The following is a 19,188-nucleotide window of genomic DNA, read 5'->3' on the forward strand; positions in this document are numbered from 1 at the left end:
TTAGCATTGCAAGCATGAGGTCCTGGGTTCGATCCTCAAAACCTCTGTAACAACGACATGAGCGACAGCACAGGTTTATAATCTCAGGTTGGGCAGGCAGGAACTGGCAGGTCACTGGAACTCCCCAGAGAGCCAGGCCGGGCCAGTGAGAGACCTTATCTCAATTTAAAAAAAAATGAGAGTGGCTCAATAGTTAAGAGCACTTGCTGTTCTTCCAGAGGACCCAAGTTCGATTCCCACCACCTCTAAGTCTAGTTCCAGGGGATTCAATACCCTCCTCTGACCTCCTCAGGCACCAAGCACACAAGTGATATAACATACAGGCAAACATCCATAATAAAAATTTTTAAAGGGGGTAGATAGACATGAGGAATGGCACCCAAGGTTGTCTGTTCTCTGGGGTCTATATGCACATAAACACACACATACATTATACACACACAAAAAAAAAACTAACACAGGTACACAAATATATGTACATGCAACTGCATGCACAAACTCTTGGCAGAATCAATAACTAAAATAAATCAATCGAAACAGCTATAAAGAATGCCTGCAGAGCTAATACTGTTTCCGAGATCATCTGACATAAAAATGTTCAAACCACTAATGAACCATGCTTAAGGCAAAGCATGTGTTACCTTTGGGTTCAACCTCATCAACCCTCCCCAGCCATAAACCTGAAGAATGCACTATCAACCACCCCACAATTTCACAAGCAAAATGAATTCCTTAACATAAAATAAGCAAATAAAATAAGCAAACCAGCTCTTTCCTTTTACTTAGGTTTTTAAACTGAGTTCCTCGTGGACCTTATAATTTAATTTATATAATTTATAACTTATAATTTAAGTTATAAGAGCTAGTTGGAAACAAGCCTAAACTAAGGCCAAGCTTTCATAATTAATAATAAGTCTCCATGTCATTATTTGGGAGTTGGTGGTCCCAACAAGAAAGTCTGACTACATATGGTGTCCAAAGTGGAGGCACAAATATCCACATAGGACCTGAGAAAGCTTAAAAAAAAAGAGTTCCAAACACACAAACAGACCTGGCTTCCTAGGCTGGCTGGTGTTCATGGTATACAGAGGAGTGGCTCCCAGCTGCTGCCTACAGGCTGGAGGCTCAGCTCTCACAAACCCAAGCTGGGGTAGAGTCAGCTGCCAGAGCCATGTGCTAAGTAGAACCATGCAGCGGATTGCCTGACCCTTTTTTTTAAGGTTTGGCTCCCGTGGTCAGAGAATACTTCATGTACCCAGTAAGGCTGGGTTCAGATGAGAAAACTTCTGAACAGGTACAGTAAAAATGGGTATAGACTGTCATATAAAAATATAAATGCTCTTTTTTATATTTATTTATTATGTATACAATATTCTGTCTGAATGTACGCCTGAAGTCCAGAAGAGGGCACCAGATCTTATTACAGATGGTTGTGAGCCACCATGTGGTTGCTAGGAATTAAACTCAGGACCTTTGGAAAAGCAGGCAATGCTCTTAACCTCTGGGCCATCTCTCCAGCCCCCTATAAATGCTTTAAAAATAATAAAGTCTTTAAAGAGTGAGTAAAGTTATAAAAAAGAATAAGACATGTAAGGGTGGGAAATACTATAACACAGGGAATTTGGGCCTATGGTGCTTTGTTAACATTACACTTTTGAATGCTAATGACTAGAGAACAACCGCTGCTGAGAGACACTGGATTGAGGAAGGAACTGCTGAATTAAATCAGCCTATATATTTTATAGGTGCTTTAATTTCAGAATGGGAGTCAGGAAAAGTTTTGTGTTGGGGGAGAGGTTATACCCTGTTTGCACAGGAAAAAAACTATGGATTCCTTCAAAGTTAGTGAAGATCAGATTTGATGGGTGTGGGGATCCTGAGGATCTTGATTGCAGATATGAGGGGGAAAGCCAGGAAAGACTACAAGCCAGGTGACATTTATGCTGATCCTTCTACACGGGAACAGCTCTGAGACTGGAGGAGACATAATAAATCTTGTTGGCTACAGAATCCTCATGCTTTATTATTTACATGCCATCCTTTTATATGGCATGGATGGAGATTTATATTCCAGTTTGGCTATACAGTCCAAATGGACTTAAAAAGTGGACAGATGTCTTTTACCTGATCAAATATAGAGCAGAGAATCATCTTTAACTGACTTGAGCACACTGCACATTCCATACTTGTGTTAATGCAAATATGTATGTTACCTTTAAAAGTCTGTGTATTTTCAGAAAAAAAGGACCAGATACCAATGAAGACAAGTAGCCCAGGTGATCCAGCCTCTCAGAATGCTGCACTTTCCTCAAAAATCTGCATTCAGAACAACTTCAAAGCTGCTAGCTGAGATGGTCCAGCCTCACAGACTACTCCAGTCAGGACTTCAGATAAACCCTGCACTTTCCCATTACACAGAGACTGGACAATAAATGTTACAGCTATTTTCCCAGGACTTGACCATTATCTCAGTTTTCTCAGAGTCCCCTAAAGATACAATTATCCCAGAAGGAAGTAATTTTAAGAACATGACGCCCACATTTCCAAGAGATGGGGTGGGTAGTTTTATTGTCAATCGGTGGGTTATGGGTGCTTGTCATTGTTTAGCAGGGCTTACTTGCAAATTGTTATTGGTCATGGCCAGAGAAAAAAGCTAAGCAAAAGAGGTTAGACTCAAGGTTTTCTTTCTGAAAAGATAAAAGGGGAATAAAAAAATGATAGGATAAAGTGGTAGATTACTGAATCTACTTTTAAACTAAAAAGCAACCACTAGTCACAAATATTTTACATTGGTACAGATTTTTATATATTGATACAAATGTAAGGTTATTTTTGTTAGAACATACTATATATATATATATATATATATATATGTAAATATATGTTTCTACTCTTGTTTAAGATATTTTGTACATTGATACAAATTTAAGATTACTTTTGTTTTAACAGACTGTGTGTATGTTTCTACTCTTTTTTAATGTATTGTGCCCATACAGCTCATTTTAAAATGTAATGTGAATTCTAGTTCTTAAAAGTTATTATTATAAACTCTTTAGGATAATTAAGAAATATAGGTTACTAGTTACTCAGTTATAGCAGTCTAACCTGTAGTCATATTAGGTATGTTTTCAAGGTTTAACAGACATATTTTGGATAGATAGGTGGTCTTCAAGCACTTCAGAGATTTACAGAATATGGTATTAAAAAGTTTTAATAACATAAAGCTTTTCATGACAGTGAGAAAGGTCTGCTCCTGGCAGTTCCATTCTACTTCAGAAAAAAAGGTGATGGGTATTGAAGAACCTCCATATGGAATTTGCTTTCATATGTGGCAAAGCTAGCCACTGGGCAACTGCCCTTGCCTAGAGTGCAGACAGTATGCTGTCCAAATTGGACAAGGACACAAAAGAAGGTGACTGCAAATTTTGCCAACACAAGGTAGGACAGTTTTTTCAAAACTCCTGCTTCACAAAAAACCCTGTCAGATATTCTAGGCCTGTAGGCTGAAGGTGGACACCCCCATATTACAGAGGAATCTTGAGTGACTGTCCAGAAAGTCAGATGTCTCAATTGTTTCTAGTTTTGGAAGTTGTTTGCCTTGCACTTTCTGTTTACTCAAGTAATATTTTATCCTTCTTAGGTCTCTAATAGAGTTGAAGACTAGATAGTTAAATCATTTTCTTTGTTACCAAATTCAGAAAAGAAACTTACAAAAAGAGATATAAAATTTATAAAGATTAATAGACATAAAAGCTTAAGTTATTTATCTAAAAGAAGTTTTAAGGTTTAAATATATACTATTAGGTTGGTAATACAAGTTTTATGATAGAAAGTGGTTTAGGTATAAAACTTTGGACTCACCAAGATAGGATAGATAATAGAGTATTTTCTCTGAATTTGCCAAATATAAATGGACTGGATTTTGTAAGTGTAACTTTTACTTGATAATTGTTCTTATTGTATATAATTTTACTTTGTTAGAGTTAAAACCTTCCATTTTTATTTGAAACAAAAGGAAGAATTGTTACAGGATATTTGTTTATACTGTGTGAAGATGTGTCACTGTGGTTGGTTTAATAAAAAGCAGCCAGAGCTGTGAGCATATACAGCAGATGACAGCTCATATTCAACAGGTCAAACCACCAGATGAAAAACTCTCTGGTGGGGAGCCCCACTTGGTAAAGACCGTGGGGTCACTGAATGTGAATCGGTTGCTTCTGTCTATAGTTTTTCTCATGTGCCACTACATTTTCTTCCTGAAAACAGCTATGGGTATTTTTCCTGGTGCCAGTATGTTTATCTCGGGTGTGTGTGTGTGTGTGTGTGTGTGTGTGTGTGTGTGTGTTTATCATCTACTGAGCACACATATATCTGTGGATGGTCAGAAAGATGATTTCTGCTTAATCTGTATAATTTTGATGAATAGAAATAACACTAGGATATTTTTCATAGCTCAGACTGACATAGGAAAATAACAAGATTCTCAGTTACAAAATTTATTTTAGACTTCAGAACAGATTCAAAATAGACTAGATGCACCTACAAAATATGCACCAGAGCAAGTTCCCAGGTATCTGTTGAACCAAAGTCAGGGTGATAACACTGAGATATAACTCCCTGCAGCAACTGACTTTCTGCATGTACCCCTGGCCTCGGTTTGTGATACAGGACTCAAGACCTAGTCAACTAACTGTTTATTGTTTAAGTCCCAAATTTCAATGTCACTCTCTGTCTGGGAACCCTGACCACTTTAAGAAGCTACAAGCCTGCTTTACTCACCATGCCTGGTTGGCGTGACCTCCCTAGCCTGAGAGAAACCGTACGGTTCCCAGTGTATCAGAATGGCTCTGTCTCTATTGTTTACTCAAGAAATGCTAAGTGACCCTAAGAATGTTATTTATATATTGTCCAGAGTTTGTGCTATGAAAGGTATGTGAGAGTGTATGTGAGTGTGTCGTCAGTGTGCAAGTGAGCACATGATGTGGAAGAGAGGTGTGGCTCTATGTGAAGAAATGTAGCAGAGTGGAGAGAAGAAATGTGTAGAGGAGACAGATGTATGAAAAACAGAGATGTATCTGTATGTAAAGAGATGTAACTATGTACAAAGACTGTCAGGAGAGGAAAGGTGTTATTAATAAAAACCCAGGATCAGATATGGGATAAATGCTGAAAAACCAGAGAAGTTAAGCAGCTAACCACTAGAACGACCTCTTACCTCTACTGAATCCTCAGACCAAAGTGGGTAAGATCCCATCTCCATGAATCCTCAGACCGAATGCCATGAGCTTCTATCTCCTCCTGCCTTATATTCCTCTCTCCACCCAGCCATATCCCTTCCTGTCTCCACCTTCCTAGTGCTGGGATAAAAGGCCTGTGACTTCCCAAGTACTGGGATTAAAGGTGTGAGCAATCACTGCCTCTGTTTCTCTTTTAGACTGGATCAATCTAGTGTAGCCCAGGGTGGCCTTGAACTCACAGAACTGCCTCTGTCTCAATGAGTGCTAAGATTAAAGGTGTGCACCACCATTGCCTGACCTCTATGGCTAACTAGTGACTTAGCTACACACTCTGATCTTCAGGCAAGCTTTATTTGTTAGATCACAAGCAAAATATCACCATGGAGAGGAGATTTTTTTTTCAAGATGCAGTAATAAAAATATAGCTTACACAGGTACCCCACTTAAACCAGTAAGAAAAGATAGAAAAGGAAGAAGACAAGTTGCTTCCTGAATCAATTTCAAAAGAAAAAAAACTTTAAAAATAGTAGCTAGCACCCTTTGTTCTCAAAAATTAAATAATAACCTATGTGTAAATTGCCCCTGGTGCACAGGAGCTCTAAAAGCAAAGAATTATAGTCAAAATTAAAACAACCTACCTTTCAGCAGTAAACGCAGACTCTGTGTCAATGTACACCACAGCTCCTTCTAATCCTCCCATGTTGGTGGGCAGTGTAGCTAAAACACTCATCATCAGACAAAACTGAGTTTTTCCACAGCCTGGTGGACCTGTAATCTAAAAAACAAAGTGATGTTATCTATAAAATTTGAATAAACACTGTAATTTAGTCAAAGAAAATTATTTTAGGATCTGCTGAAAAAAATAAAAAAAAAACGAATGCAATGAGCCTGAGTTCCAGGAGAGAATTGAGCTCTACTTCCCAAAGACACCCACTGTATGTAACAACTAACTTTCCTCTTATTGGTGTATGCTTGGGATGCGTATCCTTGGGAATAACGAGAATGCTCACTTAGTTAGTTACCGTCTGTGCTCTGTTACCAGACGTGAAGTTAAAATTGAGAAAGGATAGACGTTGCACCCACTAACTGTATATACTGGTGTTGACGAATGACTTTGTGAAAATACTACTGATTGGTAGGAGTGTTAATCCTTTAGGCAATAGATAGCACAGTTACTTGTCATTCAAAGAGGGTCAGTAGATATGACATAGCACATAGCTTATCTGTCCTTTCTTTCTTTTTATTTTTCCGGGCTGGCCCGGAACTTACTATGTAGCCCAGAGTGGCCTAGAACTTACAGAAATCTGTGTTTCCACCTTAGTGCTGAGATTAAAGAAATGTGCTACCATATCCAGCTTTTTATCTTTTAAATATATATATATTAAAATATAATTTTAAAATATATTATGTTCACTAAATTTATAATTTACTAAAAAGTTATAAAATATAATACATATTATATATAAATATAAAATTTACTAAATATATATAGTAAAATACTTAAGTGTATATGTGTTCTTCCTTCTGTCAGTTCAACAGCTCTTTCACAGTCTTTACTACGAGTTGTGCTTCAATGGATTTTCATGATCAGTCCTCATCTCATCACAGAGTACCATAAAGAGTCTATATTTTACAGCCCAGATGTTTTCTCAAAGGCTCGCGCCCTCGGAACTTCGTCCTCAGTTTGGGGTAGCAGAAACTTTAACAGGGAGGGCTGATGGAGGACGATTAGGTGAGACAGGAGAGCAGAAGGGATCATTATACCTCTTATGGAGTGTGTTCTCTCATAGGCCCCTTCTGCACACAGTACTTTCCTTTTTGCTTCTCTGCCATATTGTGGCACAACAGGCTACTGTCATGTTGTTTGGATCTTCTAACCATCACATTGTGACCCAAATAAATCTCTTTACCATAAAAAAGTACCCAACCTCCAAAATTCTGTTATGGCAAATGGTATAGTAATAGACTCAAACAAGTTTTTATAAAATCTAGCAAAACTTATATCATTTGAAAAACTCTTTTGCCCATCTAAAATTAACTTTTGTGTTGTCTGTCAGTCACCTAAAAATAAAAGCAACAGAAAAGCTAAAAGATTTTTACAAGAAACATCCATACACTCATCCCCTATACTCAACAATTACCATTTTATTGTAGTAACTATGCAATTTCATGCTATATTAATCTGTCTGTCCATCTCTCCATCTATTTACCAATACATTTTGGGTTTCTCTCTTTCATGCTTCAAAATAAATCACACATCAACATACTTTCTCCCAGAAATCCTGCACACATATCATTCTCCAGAATTTAATATGTATAGTACTTTTCCTTTTGACTTTCTCATAATTAAATATGCAAATATTTGATGAATACTAACAAACATATGATGTGGGAGTTCCCTGTGTGTGCTGTGATTACCGTTAATGAATAAAGAAACTGCCTTGGCCTGTTGATAAGGCAGAACTTAGGTAGGCAGGGAAAACTGAAATAAATTCTGGGAGGAAGAAGGCAGAGTCAGAGGGACACCATGGAGCCACCGCTGAAGACAGATGTGCTGAAACTTTGCTGGTAGGCCATGACCTCGTAGTGATGCATAAATTAATAGAGATGGGTTTAATTAATATGTAAGAGTTAGCCAATAAAAAGCTAGAGCTAAGGGGCCAAGCAGTGGTTTAAATAATACAGTTTCTGTGTGGTTATTTTGGTTCTGGGCAGCCTGGATGAACGAGTGGTTCCATGCAACAAACAGACACATACACCATCTATGAATTACTTGCTTATAGTACTGGGGATTGAATTCAGGGGTGATGTGTGCTAAGCAAGTAGTCTCATGCTGAGCTACAATTCCAGCCCCATATATGTAATCTAAATTCCTATCAAATTAAACATTACTACCCCCAGAAAATGCCCTCATTCATTATTTTCTAGTCAAGAAGTCTGAGCAAGTCCGATGGTACAGGCTTATAATCCCAGCTACTTGGGAAGCTGAGATAGGAAGAATCAAGGCATCTGTGAGCTACAGCCTGAGATCGAGGCTAGCCTAGGCAACATTTTTGTTGTTGTTGGTTTTTGGTTTTTGGTTTTTCAAGGCAGGGTTTCGCTGTAGCTTTGTAGCCTGTCCTGGAACTAGCTCTCATAGACCAGGCTGGCCTCAAAGTGCCCATCTCTGCCTCCCGAGTGCTGTGATTAAAGGCGTGCACCACCACTGCCTGGCACCTAGGCAACATTTTATCCCAAAATGAGCAATAGATGTAACTAACCAGTAGGGTCCTGAGTTTCACATCCAGTGCTGAAAAAAAAAAAATCTATGCACAATGTCTTTCTTTTTTTTTTTTTGGTTTTTGTTTTTTTTTTTTTTTTTTTTTTTTTGGTTTTTTTCGAGACAGGGTTTCTCTGTAGCTTTGGAGCCTGTCCTGGAACTAGCTCTTGTAGACCAGGCTGGTCTCGAACTCACAGAGATCCACCTGCCTCTGCCTCCCGAGTGCTGGGATTAAAGGCGTGCGCCACCACCGCCCGGCAATGTCTTTCATTTTTGAGGCTATCCCTTCCCTGTCAATATCTTTACCTCAATGGCATATGCGCAAAAAAAGTAGTTCTTAATGGATTTCATTTTTAAAACCGAATCTAGCCAGTCAGATAATCTAGATCATACTAGAAAAACATTCACACTTTACACTCCTCATTATTTCTATCACTATTGTTGTTATTGTTGTTGTTACACTCACATACTGGACACAGTCCACGTGCGTTATCATTATTATTATTATCATTACTCTTGCATATCATGCAACAGTCCACACGTGAAGGTCAAACATAAAATTCAGCCAGTAGGGTCTCTTCTTCCACCATGAGATCTGGGGACTGAGCTCAAGTTTTGGCTTGCATGGCAAGCACCTTCCTCTCTAACCATCACAGTAGGCCCCCTTTAAATTGTTTTTATTCTAAAGTTGACTCTCACTTTGTAGTCCTGGCTAGCCTAGAACTCACTGTGTAGACCACTATGTGACCTTGAACTCACAAAAACCCAACTCTTGTCTCCTACGTGCTGGGACTAACGGCATGTGTTACTCCTAGCCAAAAATATTTTTGAATACTTTACATGTATAGCATTCTCCCTTTGATTGATCAAACTGAATAAATAACTTTGATCTCTAAAACTTCACAGGTCTTTATCATTACCAACGTCAGCACAGATCAAATTGTTCATTACATGTCACAACAGGAGACACTCCCGTTGGAAAAAGTTGCACGTGAGTCTTGAAACCGAACAAAGGCGTGCATGTTAGAGGGTGAAAGGGTAAAAGAATGGAGGGCAGGCCATCTTCCAATGCATGCTGTCTAGGGCCAGTTCTGGGATCTATTTTTTGATTTAATGAGATTAAAGCTGCTAAATGCTTGGTCATTTAGTGGAATGCAATTTAAATGATACATATGAAATATTCAGTATCAGGTACTATGAAAGCGTATGGTATTAATTTATTATTTTCTCTCTGAAAACATCTACCGAAAAAGCTGCAAAGTTAAGTAAAGTATCATTTTCTCTCGTGAACTGCCTACTAAGTTCACAGTACTAACAGTCTGGGGAAACACAACATCATATCTAGGTTGGTTTGGGCTATTTTGAGTTTGGTTTATACTGTAGTAACTATCTCTAGAATATTCTTAGTATATTTTCCTTCTTGTTAGCTGTGTATATGTGTATGTGTCCAAATATACAATTTTATGGACTTCCAGGAGTTAAATTTCATTATTTTTCAGGTTTATTTATTGGGGAAAAATATCTCAACATTAAGAAATTTAGCTTTAGACAGTTTAGCCCTGAATTCCACCATCCAAACCACAAGATTTCAAGCTGTGTTCGGTTCCCAGCTTCTACCCAATGGTGGTTAGAAAGAAAAACTTGCCAAGCTAGAGCAGTCAAAGCTGTTTGCTTCTTGGAAACATTGGCACACAGAAACACCGTAAGATACAACCAGCTGCACACAGTTAAGCTGAACCTCAACACCTCTCCACGAGAAATGCAAAAACATCAGGAGGAAAATCCTTAGTGAAGACCATTCAAGTATCAGCAAGATAGCAAACTAGTGACACATTTGAGGAGAAAAATGCTATTCCCAATAAAAGAAAATCTGTTAAAAAAAAAAGGAAGGAAGGAAGGAAGGAAGGAAGGGAGGAACGAACCTATTCACTTCAACCTGAAGCTCAATTGCACGGTGAAAGAGAATGTGAAGCCTAGACTTGCTAGGACCTCACATCTTAACAAGTGAACTCTGCACACTGGGGCCCGGGACAGCAAGATAGTGTAATCTCCCAAGCCACTACTTGGCAGAAGAAAATTAAGGCTTTTCTGGCCCTGATCTGAAACAAGACAGCTCCTGGGAACTTCCCTTTTTCTCTAGTGACCCCGCATCTAAGAACTTGTCTGTATTTGCTCAAGAATTATGCACAAATATGGTTAGGTCTTCAGACCTACCTAATTCATTTCATAACTACCTCTCCCAATCCTAAAACTGAAAATAAAAAGCCAAGAATCTCAGAAGACTGCTGCACTCTGCCTTGGGAAAGAAAACTGGATCTTAACTTACAGAACATCAGCATGTTTATATCCAAGACTCTCTGTACCATTAGTATATATTGGTGGTGGGTGTGGGTGTGTGTGTGCATGTAAGAAGAAAGGAGAGAACCAGACAGTAAAAAAGAAGGATGTGGAAATGGCAAACATTGCAAAATACACATAAAAATCAAACAGCGTGAAGACAAATAGCCATGAATTTAGCAGCATTTCCTGAACATGTTATGTGAACAATCCTAAGAAACCATAAAGGTATATCTAAAATGAGGAATGAGTGAAGACATCAACAGCGCATGCTAAAATCCTGGGGTGACTGGAACCTTTCACAGAAGTGCATCAGGTAAACAAATCAATGAGTGTATCACACATAAACGATCCCCACCTGAAATCATTCCCAATTTTTCCTACCACTGTGGCTATAAGTGGACCACCAGAACCCAACTGTAACTGAACAAGATAAAACTCATCTTCCTAGATCTGGAGGTCCACAGCCAGAAAAATGAAGATTTGCTGCAGTTGTCAACAGTGAAAGGAATCTAATGACCATGTCAATCTTACACATTTCTATTGCAGGCCCTGTAGGTATCTGAGTTTACAAGCCTTGCTCTGTTCTCTCTGAGACCAAGTAGGTCACACTAATCAGTCAATGAGAAGAAAGAAAAAAAACCTGTAATATGACTTTTATCCAAGGGAAAAATGGGGTGTCAAATAAGGACTCTGGTTCCCTTCTGGCAACTGATACTGATTCTAATCTCAAATCATGAACAAAAACGTATAGATGATACAGGAAATACCAACAGTGTAAATATTTAGCAGTGCTCACTGGTTGGTCTTCTGGAGGTACTCTTTGAACCAAGATACACAGATGTGACATCTTTTGATTGACATGAGCTTGGACCAGTTCCACAGATGGTGTAATATCTAGATTACAAAATGAAACTACCAAGCCTGGCGACGGTGGTCCATGCACGTCTTTAATCCAAGCACTCAAGAGGCAGAGGAAAGCGGATCTGAGTTTGAAGCCAGCCTAGTCTACAAAGCACATTCCAGGACAGCCAGGGCTACATAGAGAAACCCAGTCTCCAAAACTGAAATAAATAAACAAATAAATAAAGTGAAACTACCTTTTTAAGATTTCTTCTACATTTATTTATTTATTGGGGGCACAACAAGGTGTGTAGAGATCAGAGGACAACTTATAGGAATTGGCTTTCTCCTTCCACCATATGGGTCCTAGGAATGGAACTGGGGTCAGTCGACTAGGCAGCAAGCACCTATACTCACTGAGCCATCCTGCATTCCCCCGACAATACCTTTAAATACAACTCTAATTCTACCTACTCACAATAGCATCTAGTCCCATGTACCTTTAGCAGGGGTAATAATGACCCCAGAGGTGAAACTTGGTTTTTGAGAAAACAGTGGTTTATTCTTTTACATTAGCAGAGATAGACACAAAGTACAGAAAAAATGCACAGCATATCTCTAGCATTTAAATTTCCATGGACAGTAAAGATACAAGAGGGCTGGGGGAGGGGAAAACTCTTAAAAGGTTCTTTAGTAGATAATGAAAAACTGGTAGGTAATCACTGACATAATGCAAACTTCTAAAGTTTAGGCTTCAAACTTATCTTCACTGTCCCTTTTCAATTATAACAGATTCAGAATTACTTGCTTATATAATCCACAAGTAAGGAATCACAGTTGTGTCAGGCAATAAGACAAAGCCCTTGGTTCACCCCCTTAGCAGTTCAGCAGGACTACTGTCTTTGAAGCTCCCTCGGCATGAGCATGCCTCTGATTCTACTTCCCATCTTGATGCTGTAACCTGATGATGTAACTAATCATACCCAGATTCAGCGAGTTCATGTAATTTACAATTGATGATAAACACATTTAGGAACTGTACATTTAAAGTTAAGGAAGGGCAACTATAAATCTGAGAGACTGTTTCCAGATTTATATTTACTCCCTCAGTCATTTCCAGCCTTTGAATGGGAAACAAAGATTGCACAATGCAAGTAGATACCTCCGTCTGTACCTTATACCTGTACTACCTTTCCTACTGCCACACCAATCACCACTGATTCAGAAGCTGGAAAGAATACTCATTCGTTATCTTAGAGTTCTGGAGGTCAGAGTCCTGACAGGCTTGATGGAACTCTCTGCTTAGTACCTCCTAAGGCTAAAAAGTTAGCCACTGAACTCTGGAAAGTCTAGGCTCCGCTCTGGAAAGATCGGTGTCAACTCCCAAGCTCAGTCAGGCTGTTGGAAAAATCTGTGCTGCTGCTCTAGATCTGAGGCTTTTTTCTTTCTGTCATCTGAAAGCTTGGAACATCCTTACTGTTCCTGGTGGCCACATGTTGGGGAATATTATTTTCAGGTGTGTGTGACTTTTGTTTACGCTACATTCGTTTAACTGTGTGAAGCTGTGTTACTGTGCCTTGCCTAAAGCACCTGATGGTCCCAATAAAGAGATGAATGGACAGTCACAAGGCAGGAGCAAGGATAAGCGAGTTTGGCAGGCAAAGAGTATAAACAGAAGGAGACCCGAGAACGAGGAGCGCAAGGAGCAAATGAGAAAAACAAGGAGAGAAGGACACCAGGGGCCACCCAACTACACAGCAAGTCACGGAGAAAGAAGTAAAGAAAGGTATACAGAAATAGAGAAAGATAAAGCCCAGAGGCAAAGGTAGTCAGGTTAGTTTAGGTGAAGAAAAGCTGGCAAGAAATGCGCCAAGTTAAGGCCAGTCATTCATAACTAAGAATAAGCCTCCGTGTGCGATTTCTTTGGGCACTGAGTGGTGGGCCCCTCAAAAAGCCAAAAGAGTAAAACATCACACAATAGCCACATCCATTCCTGTTCTTCTCTAAACTAGCAGCCCATCAGTCCTCCGGAGGCTTTGACTCTGTCTTCTTCATATCAGTGAGAGAATGATCACCGCTTTGGAGAGTTCACAGGATGAAATCTAGGTGCTCTCCTCTCTGAAAGCCACTGTGCCATAAAATATGCCTTAATCAGGGCAAGGACATCTCATCCTCGTCACAGGCACCTTGCTGAGAATGCAGTGTCATTGGGAGGTGTCTTAGTCACTGTTTAACTACTGTAAAGAGACACCAGGACCGCAGCCACTCTTATAAAAGAAAGCATTGAGTTGGGGGCTGGTTTACAACTCCAGAGATTTAGTCCAATGTCATGGCAGGGAGCATGTGGCAGCCAAGTGTGGTGCTGGAGAAGTTATCTGAGAATTACAGCCTGATCCTCCAGCAGAGAAAGAGAGACTCCGGGCCTGGCATAGACTTTTGAAACCTCAAAGCCCACCACTGGGGTACATTTCCTCCAACAAGGTCAGACCTACCCCAATCCTTCTAATTCTCAAGTAGTGTCACTCCCAAGTGACTAAGCACTCAAATACATGAGCCTATGGGGGCCGTTCTCATTCAAACCACCACAGGAAGCCACTTTAGAAATTTTGTCTGATATAATATCTCTGAAAACAGAGACCTAGTAATCAAGTAATAGTTCTGCCCAGCATAGTGGCACGTGTCTTTAATCCTAGCACTTAGAAAATATAGGTTTTTTTTTATTATACACACACACACACATATATATATATACATTTGTAAGCATACTAGTTAATAGTCTCTAAGATGGATTCACAGATCTCCACTCTTCATATCCATGCTTTTTGTGGTCCCCTCCACATATCAAGTTTGTCCATGCGTCAAATATATAATATATTGTTGGGAGCTGTGAACCCCAGATCCTGAATTTCTTGTAAACAACTTGTTCTCCTCTGCTCTGAGACAGCCTGTAGCTGCTCTGAGCACGAGGCCCTCAGGAGTTCCTGATGGCAGGAGAGTGGTTTCTGGTGGGTTTGGCTGGAGCATGGCTATCAGTTAAGGTTCCCTATATAAGCTGACCCTGGACACAATAAAGGGGGCATTCTTGGGGCATCCTGGCATCAAGGATGACCTGTGTCTCTGTCTGTGTGTCTTTGTGTGTTTCACTCTCCAGCCCCTTGCCCGGTTCACGAACTGTATGGCAGTGCATAGAGCACAGTCAGGCGTGGTGTGCTACAATATATATCATATCTTGTCTGTATAAGAATGCCGGGCAGTGGTGGCACATGCCTTTAAACCCAGCACTCAGGAGGCAGAGGTGGGAAGATCTCTGTGAGTTCGAGACCAGCAAGGTCTACAAGAGCTAGTTCCAGGACAGGCTCCAAAGCTACAGAGAAACCCTCTCTCAAAATAAAATAAAATATGATGGCACATAACTTCTAAGACTTCCATTTCTACCTTGTGCCCTTGGAAATCAGCTGTCATAGCACGAAGACACTCCAATGGTCTTGTGGAGGCAGTTCCCCCAGGTCCAGCCAACCTTTCAGACAATATCAGCCTCAGCCAATACCCTGACAATAATCTCACAGCAGATCTGAACAAGAAACATCCAACTAAGTTGCTCTCAAATTCCTGAAGCAAAGAATCTATATAACAAAATAAATATTGTTTAACCATTAAGCTTTGGAGTGATTGGTTGAGTGATATCCAACAAAAAGATACTCAGATTTAAGAAATATACAACTTTAAAAACATGTAAGGAAAAACTCCTAAAAGACTTGGTAAATGTTCATCAAAAAAATTTAAGTGTACTATTTCAATAATTTTTAAACAAATTTGCAGAAATTATTATTAAATGTATATAAATAAATATTAAAAATAGACTATTATACTCTGGAATTGTAATAACATTAATATCATCTAAAACTGGGCTGGAAAGTTTAGCAGTGTGAAAAGAACATACTGCTCTTGCAAAGGACCCAAGTTCAATTCACGGCACACAGCCTCCTCTAATTCCAGCTCCACAGGATCCAACACCTCCAGCCTCTGAGGGACCTGCACTCATGTGTACCTTCCTACACACACACACACACACACACACACACACACACCTTTAAAGTAATAAAAAATAATCTAATCTTCAAAATAAAACCGCCTAAAACTTTACTAATTACATAATCAAAGAAGCGGGGAGGAAAGGCAACAGGAACCAAAACATCAGAGTAAACAAGAACTAGACGAGTATTAAAAATAAAGAAAGAAATCAAGCATGGTAGCACACACCTTTAATCCTAGCGATAGAAATAGGAGGCAGGCAGGTCTCCGCATTCAAGGCCAGTCTCATCAACACAGGCAGGTCCAAGCCAGCCAGAGATACAAAAAGAAAGCAAAGAAGTAAGAAAGAAAACCAAATGCCTCAATTTAATGGGCACTAATTAAGTACCTTGTACATGTGTTAATAGAAAAAATAATAAAACAATCACTGCCAGTTGACATTATTATGCAGTGAAGAGGATACACACTAATCACACAAATAATAAAACTAATGGTAACAAGTGCTACATAGAAGATCCATGATGTTTGTTTCTCCAGGAGTACACGGCAATTCTGAATGTCTTTAGTTTAACATATTAAAATATGCTCAACCCAGGTGGTGGTGGTGCACACCTTTAATCCTAGCTCTAGGGAGGCAGAGGCAGGCAAATCTCTGTGAGTTCGAGCACATCTTGGTTTACAAGAGCTAGTTACAGAACAGCTAGAGCTGTTACACAGAGAAAAATCAAAATAAATAAGTAAATAAATAAATAAGTGATGAAATAAAATGTGCTCAAATATATATAACAAAAAGAAAATTTGTCTACCGCAAAATAAAATAGGCTAAATAACTCTCCTGAAAGAGGTATTATATCAACTTAGGAGGGATCAATAAAGATAAAGTAGGTTTAAATAACCTTAAAAATATTTATTATTATTACTTCTTTTTATGTTTATGGGTGTTTCGCCTGCATACAAGGCTAAGCACCATGTGGGTAGTACCCATGGAGGCCAGAAGAGGATGCTGGATCCTGTGGAAATGATTGTGAGTGGCATTTGGATACTGAGAATTGAACTCAAAACCTCTGGAAGAGCAGCCAATGCTCTTAACTGCTGGGCCATCTCTCCAGCCCTTGGAAATAACTTTTAAATAGCATGCTTAATTTAATGATCATATACAGAAGAAACCCTTAATTAGAGAACAATTATTCTATCCAAGCACACATGAACAATTATGGGTTGCATGAGATTCTTTCACTATCTGTCTGAAATTACTTTTAAACTTATACAACAACTAACAGTAACAACAGAATATCAGAAACCATTTAAATTCATTTCCCACACCTACTAAGTTAACATTTTCCCATTTGTTTATCATTTTATTGCCCTCTCCCAAGTCTTCATATTTATGTGTAAGATACCTATTACAACTGAGTCAGTGTATACATCAGTTATTCCCTAAATATTTTAGTGTGTACTTCCTAATAAAGATATTCTCTTATATAATCATAGTGCAATTAATAACAGGTTCAGTAACCTAACACACTCATCTCGCTAATTTCTGTCACTTGATTCAGTGAGACTCACCATCATTTTTAATGATGAAATATGAGAAGCATAATCCTTTTAAAGCCAGCAAGGGGGACGCCCACTACAGTAATTATTTTAGCTAATATATATATATTGTTACAGTGTCTGTGCATACATGTAGAGGAGGTACAGAGAACACTTCCTTAGAGATGGTTTTCTCATCCCTCTCTATGTGGGTTCCTGAGATCACACTTTGAACACCAGGCTGGATAGCAAGCTTCTTTACCCACTGAGTCACATCGTTGACCCCAATTTAACGTTGATCAACTTTATTAACAATTCAATTAAAACTTAAAGATGTGAGCCAGGCAATGGTGGCATGCCTTTAATCCCAGCACTTGGGAGGCAGAGACAGGCAGATCTCTGTGGGTTCGAGGCCAGCCTGGTCTACAGGAGCTAGTTCCAGGAAGCCAAGGCTGTTACACAGAGAAACCTGGTCTTGAAAAACCAAAAAAAGAAAAAAAATATATATGTTAAAGATGTGGAGCTGAAGGGATGGCTCAATAGAGAAGAGCACTCACTGCTCTTGCAGGATCTGAGTCCAGTTCCCAATTCCCAGTACCCACACAGTGGCTCCCAGCTATCTGTAACTCTAGTTCCAGGGAATCCAACTCCCTCTTCTGGCCTCTGCAGGCAACAGGCATATAAGTTTTAAAAACATAGTAAAAGATGATTCTTAGAAAATAAAGAAGCTGGGTATGGTGGTGTACACCTGTAATCACAGTACTTAGGAAGCAAGATGATCACAAGTTCAAAGCCAGCCTTAGCTATACAACCAGACCCTGCATTAAAAGAGACAAACAGACTGAAGAAATATATAACAAAACCACAGAGAAATAACCCATACATTCATGAGGGGAACTAAAGTAAAACAGAAACAGGCATTGGTGCATGCTGACATAGATGTATGGCAGACTGTGTATTTAGCACGAGTGAGGGCCTAGGTTCAAAACCTAGCATCAGAAAAAAAAAAATCCTAAGTGTTGGTGAGAGTGTATTGAAAAATACACTGTGCATTCCAGTGAGGATGCAGGATGCTACCATCACTTTGGAAACCGGTCTGGCGGATTCTTAAAGAGCCACGTATATTACATGATCCTATCTTTCCATTCACTCCTAGGTGAATATTTACTAGCAAAAATCTATTTCACACACACATACCCATAAATGTTACGTTATTTATGATAGATGAAAACTGGAAACTACCCAATACCTATCAACTAACGAACAGTACACACACAAAAAAAAAAAATCTGTGCAGTGGAATATTCATGATTAAAAAGAACAAATTCCTTATATGTACTATAACATTTAGTTACCTTAAAAATGCCATGTGGAAGAAACTAAACAGAAATGACTATGAACTACATGAGTCCATTGATGTGAAACACTTACAAGAAGCAAATCATAGAGAATAAAAAACGGATCGGTGTTTGCCTGGCTTAGGATGGAAGCAAGAATCTGCTGCAAGGGAAACCAGGAGGATGCAAGCTTCCCGACCGTGACTGCAGTGGGGACTGCGTGGCTAGATGTGTACGATGCATGGATTCTGGCTGTTTAAATTACACCTGCAAAAGTTGCTCTTAAAGTGTCCAAATAACATCGAAAAGATTGTTAGCAGTTGGGAAAAATAAAACTAAGACCCTAGGATGGACAGGGAGAATTTCTGCGCTTGAATGGTGGGAGTATGAGCCAGCACAGCACTGTAGAGGACCACTGGTTCCGACTGTGCGAGGTTATCCATGTGCACACCCTGCAACTACCTAACCAGTCCAGGGCAGACACTCGGGCCAGTGGCCACACAGAAAATCCTTCGGGCTTGGCATACCGTATGGTCTCTGCCACAACTAATTAAACTCTGCCCTTATGTCACAAGACAACCACACACAAAATGTAAACAAATGAGCTTGG

At 39.4% G+C, this 19,188-nt stretch overlaps 1 protein-coding gene across 4 annotated transcripts in view; it reads right to left on the bottom strand.

Moving 5' to 3' along the window:
- The window catches only part of Rad51b (RAD51 paralog B), a 504,679-nt gene that overhangs the window by 474,720 nt on the left and 10,771 nt on the right, over positions 1-19,188 (bottom strand). For all 4 annotated transcript variants that reach the window (XM_041658453.1, XM_041658450.1, XM_041658451.1 and 1 more), the window contains exon 6: positions 5,876-6,012. In XM_041658453.1, coding sequence (XP_041514387.1) covers positions 5,876-6,012 — 137 coding nt within the window. The remainder of the gene's footprint in view (positions 1-5,875; positions 6,013-19,188) is intronic.

Source organism: Microtus oregoni, unplaced genomic scaffold (assembly GCF_018167655.1).
Source record: "Microtus oregoni isolate MIOR12 unplaced genomic scaffold, Mior012 000009F_ref0000495, whole genome shotgun sequence".
Lineage (NCBI taxonomy): Eukaryota > Metazoa > Chordata > Mammalia > Rodentia > Cricetidae > Microtus > Microtus oregoni.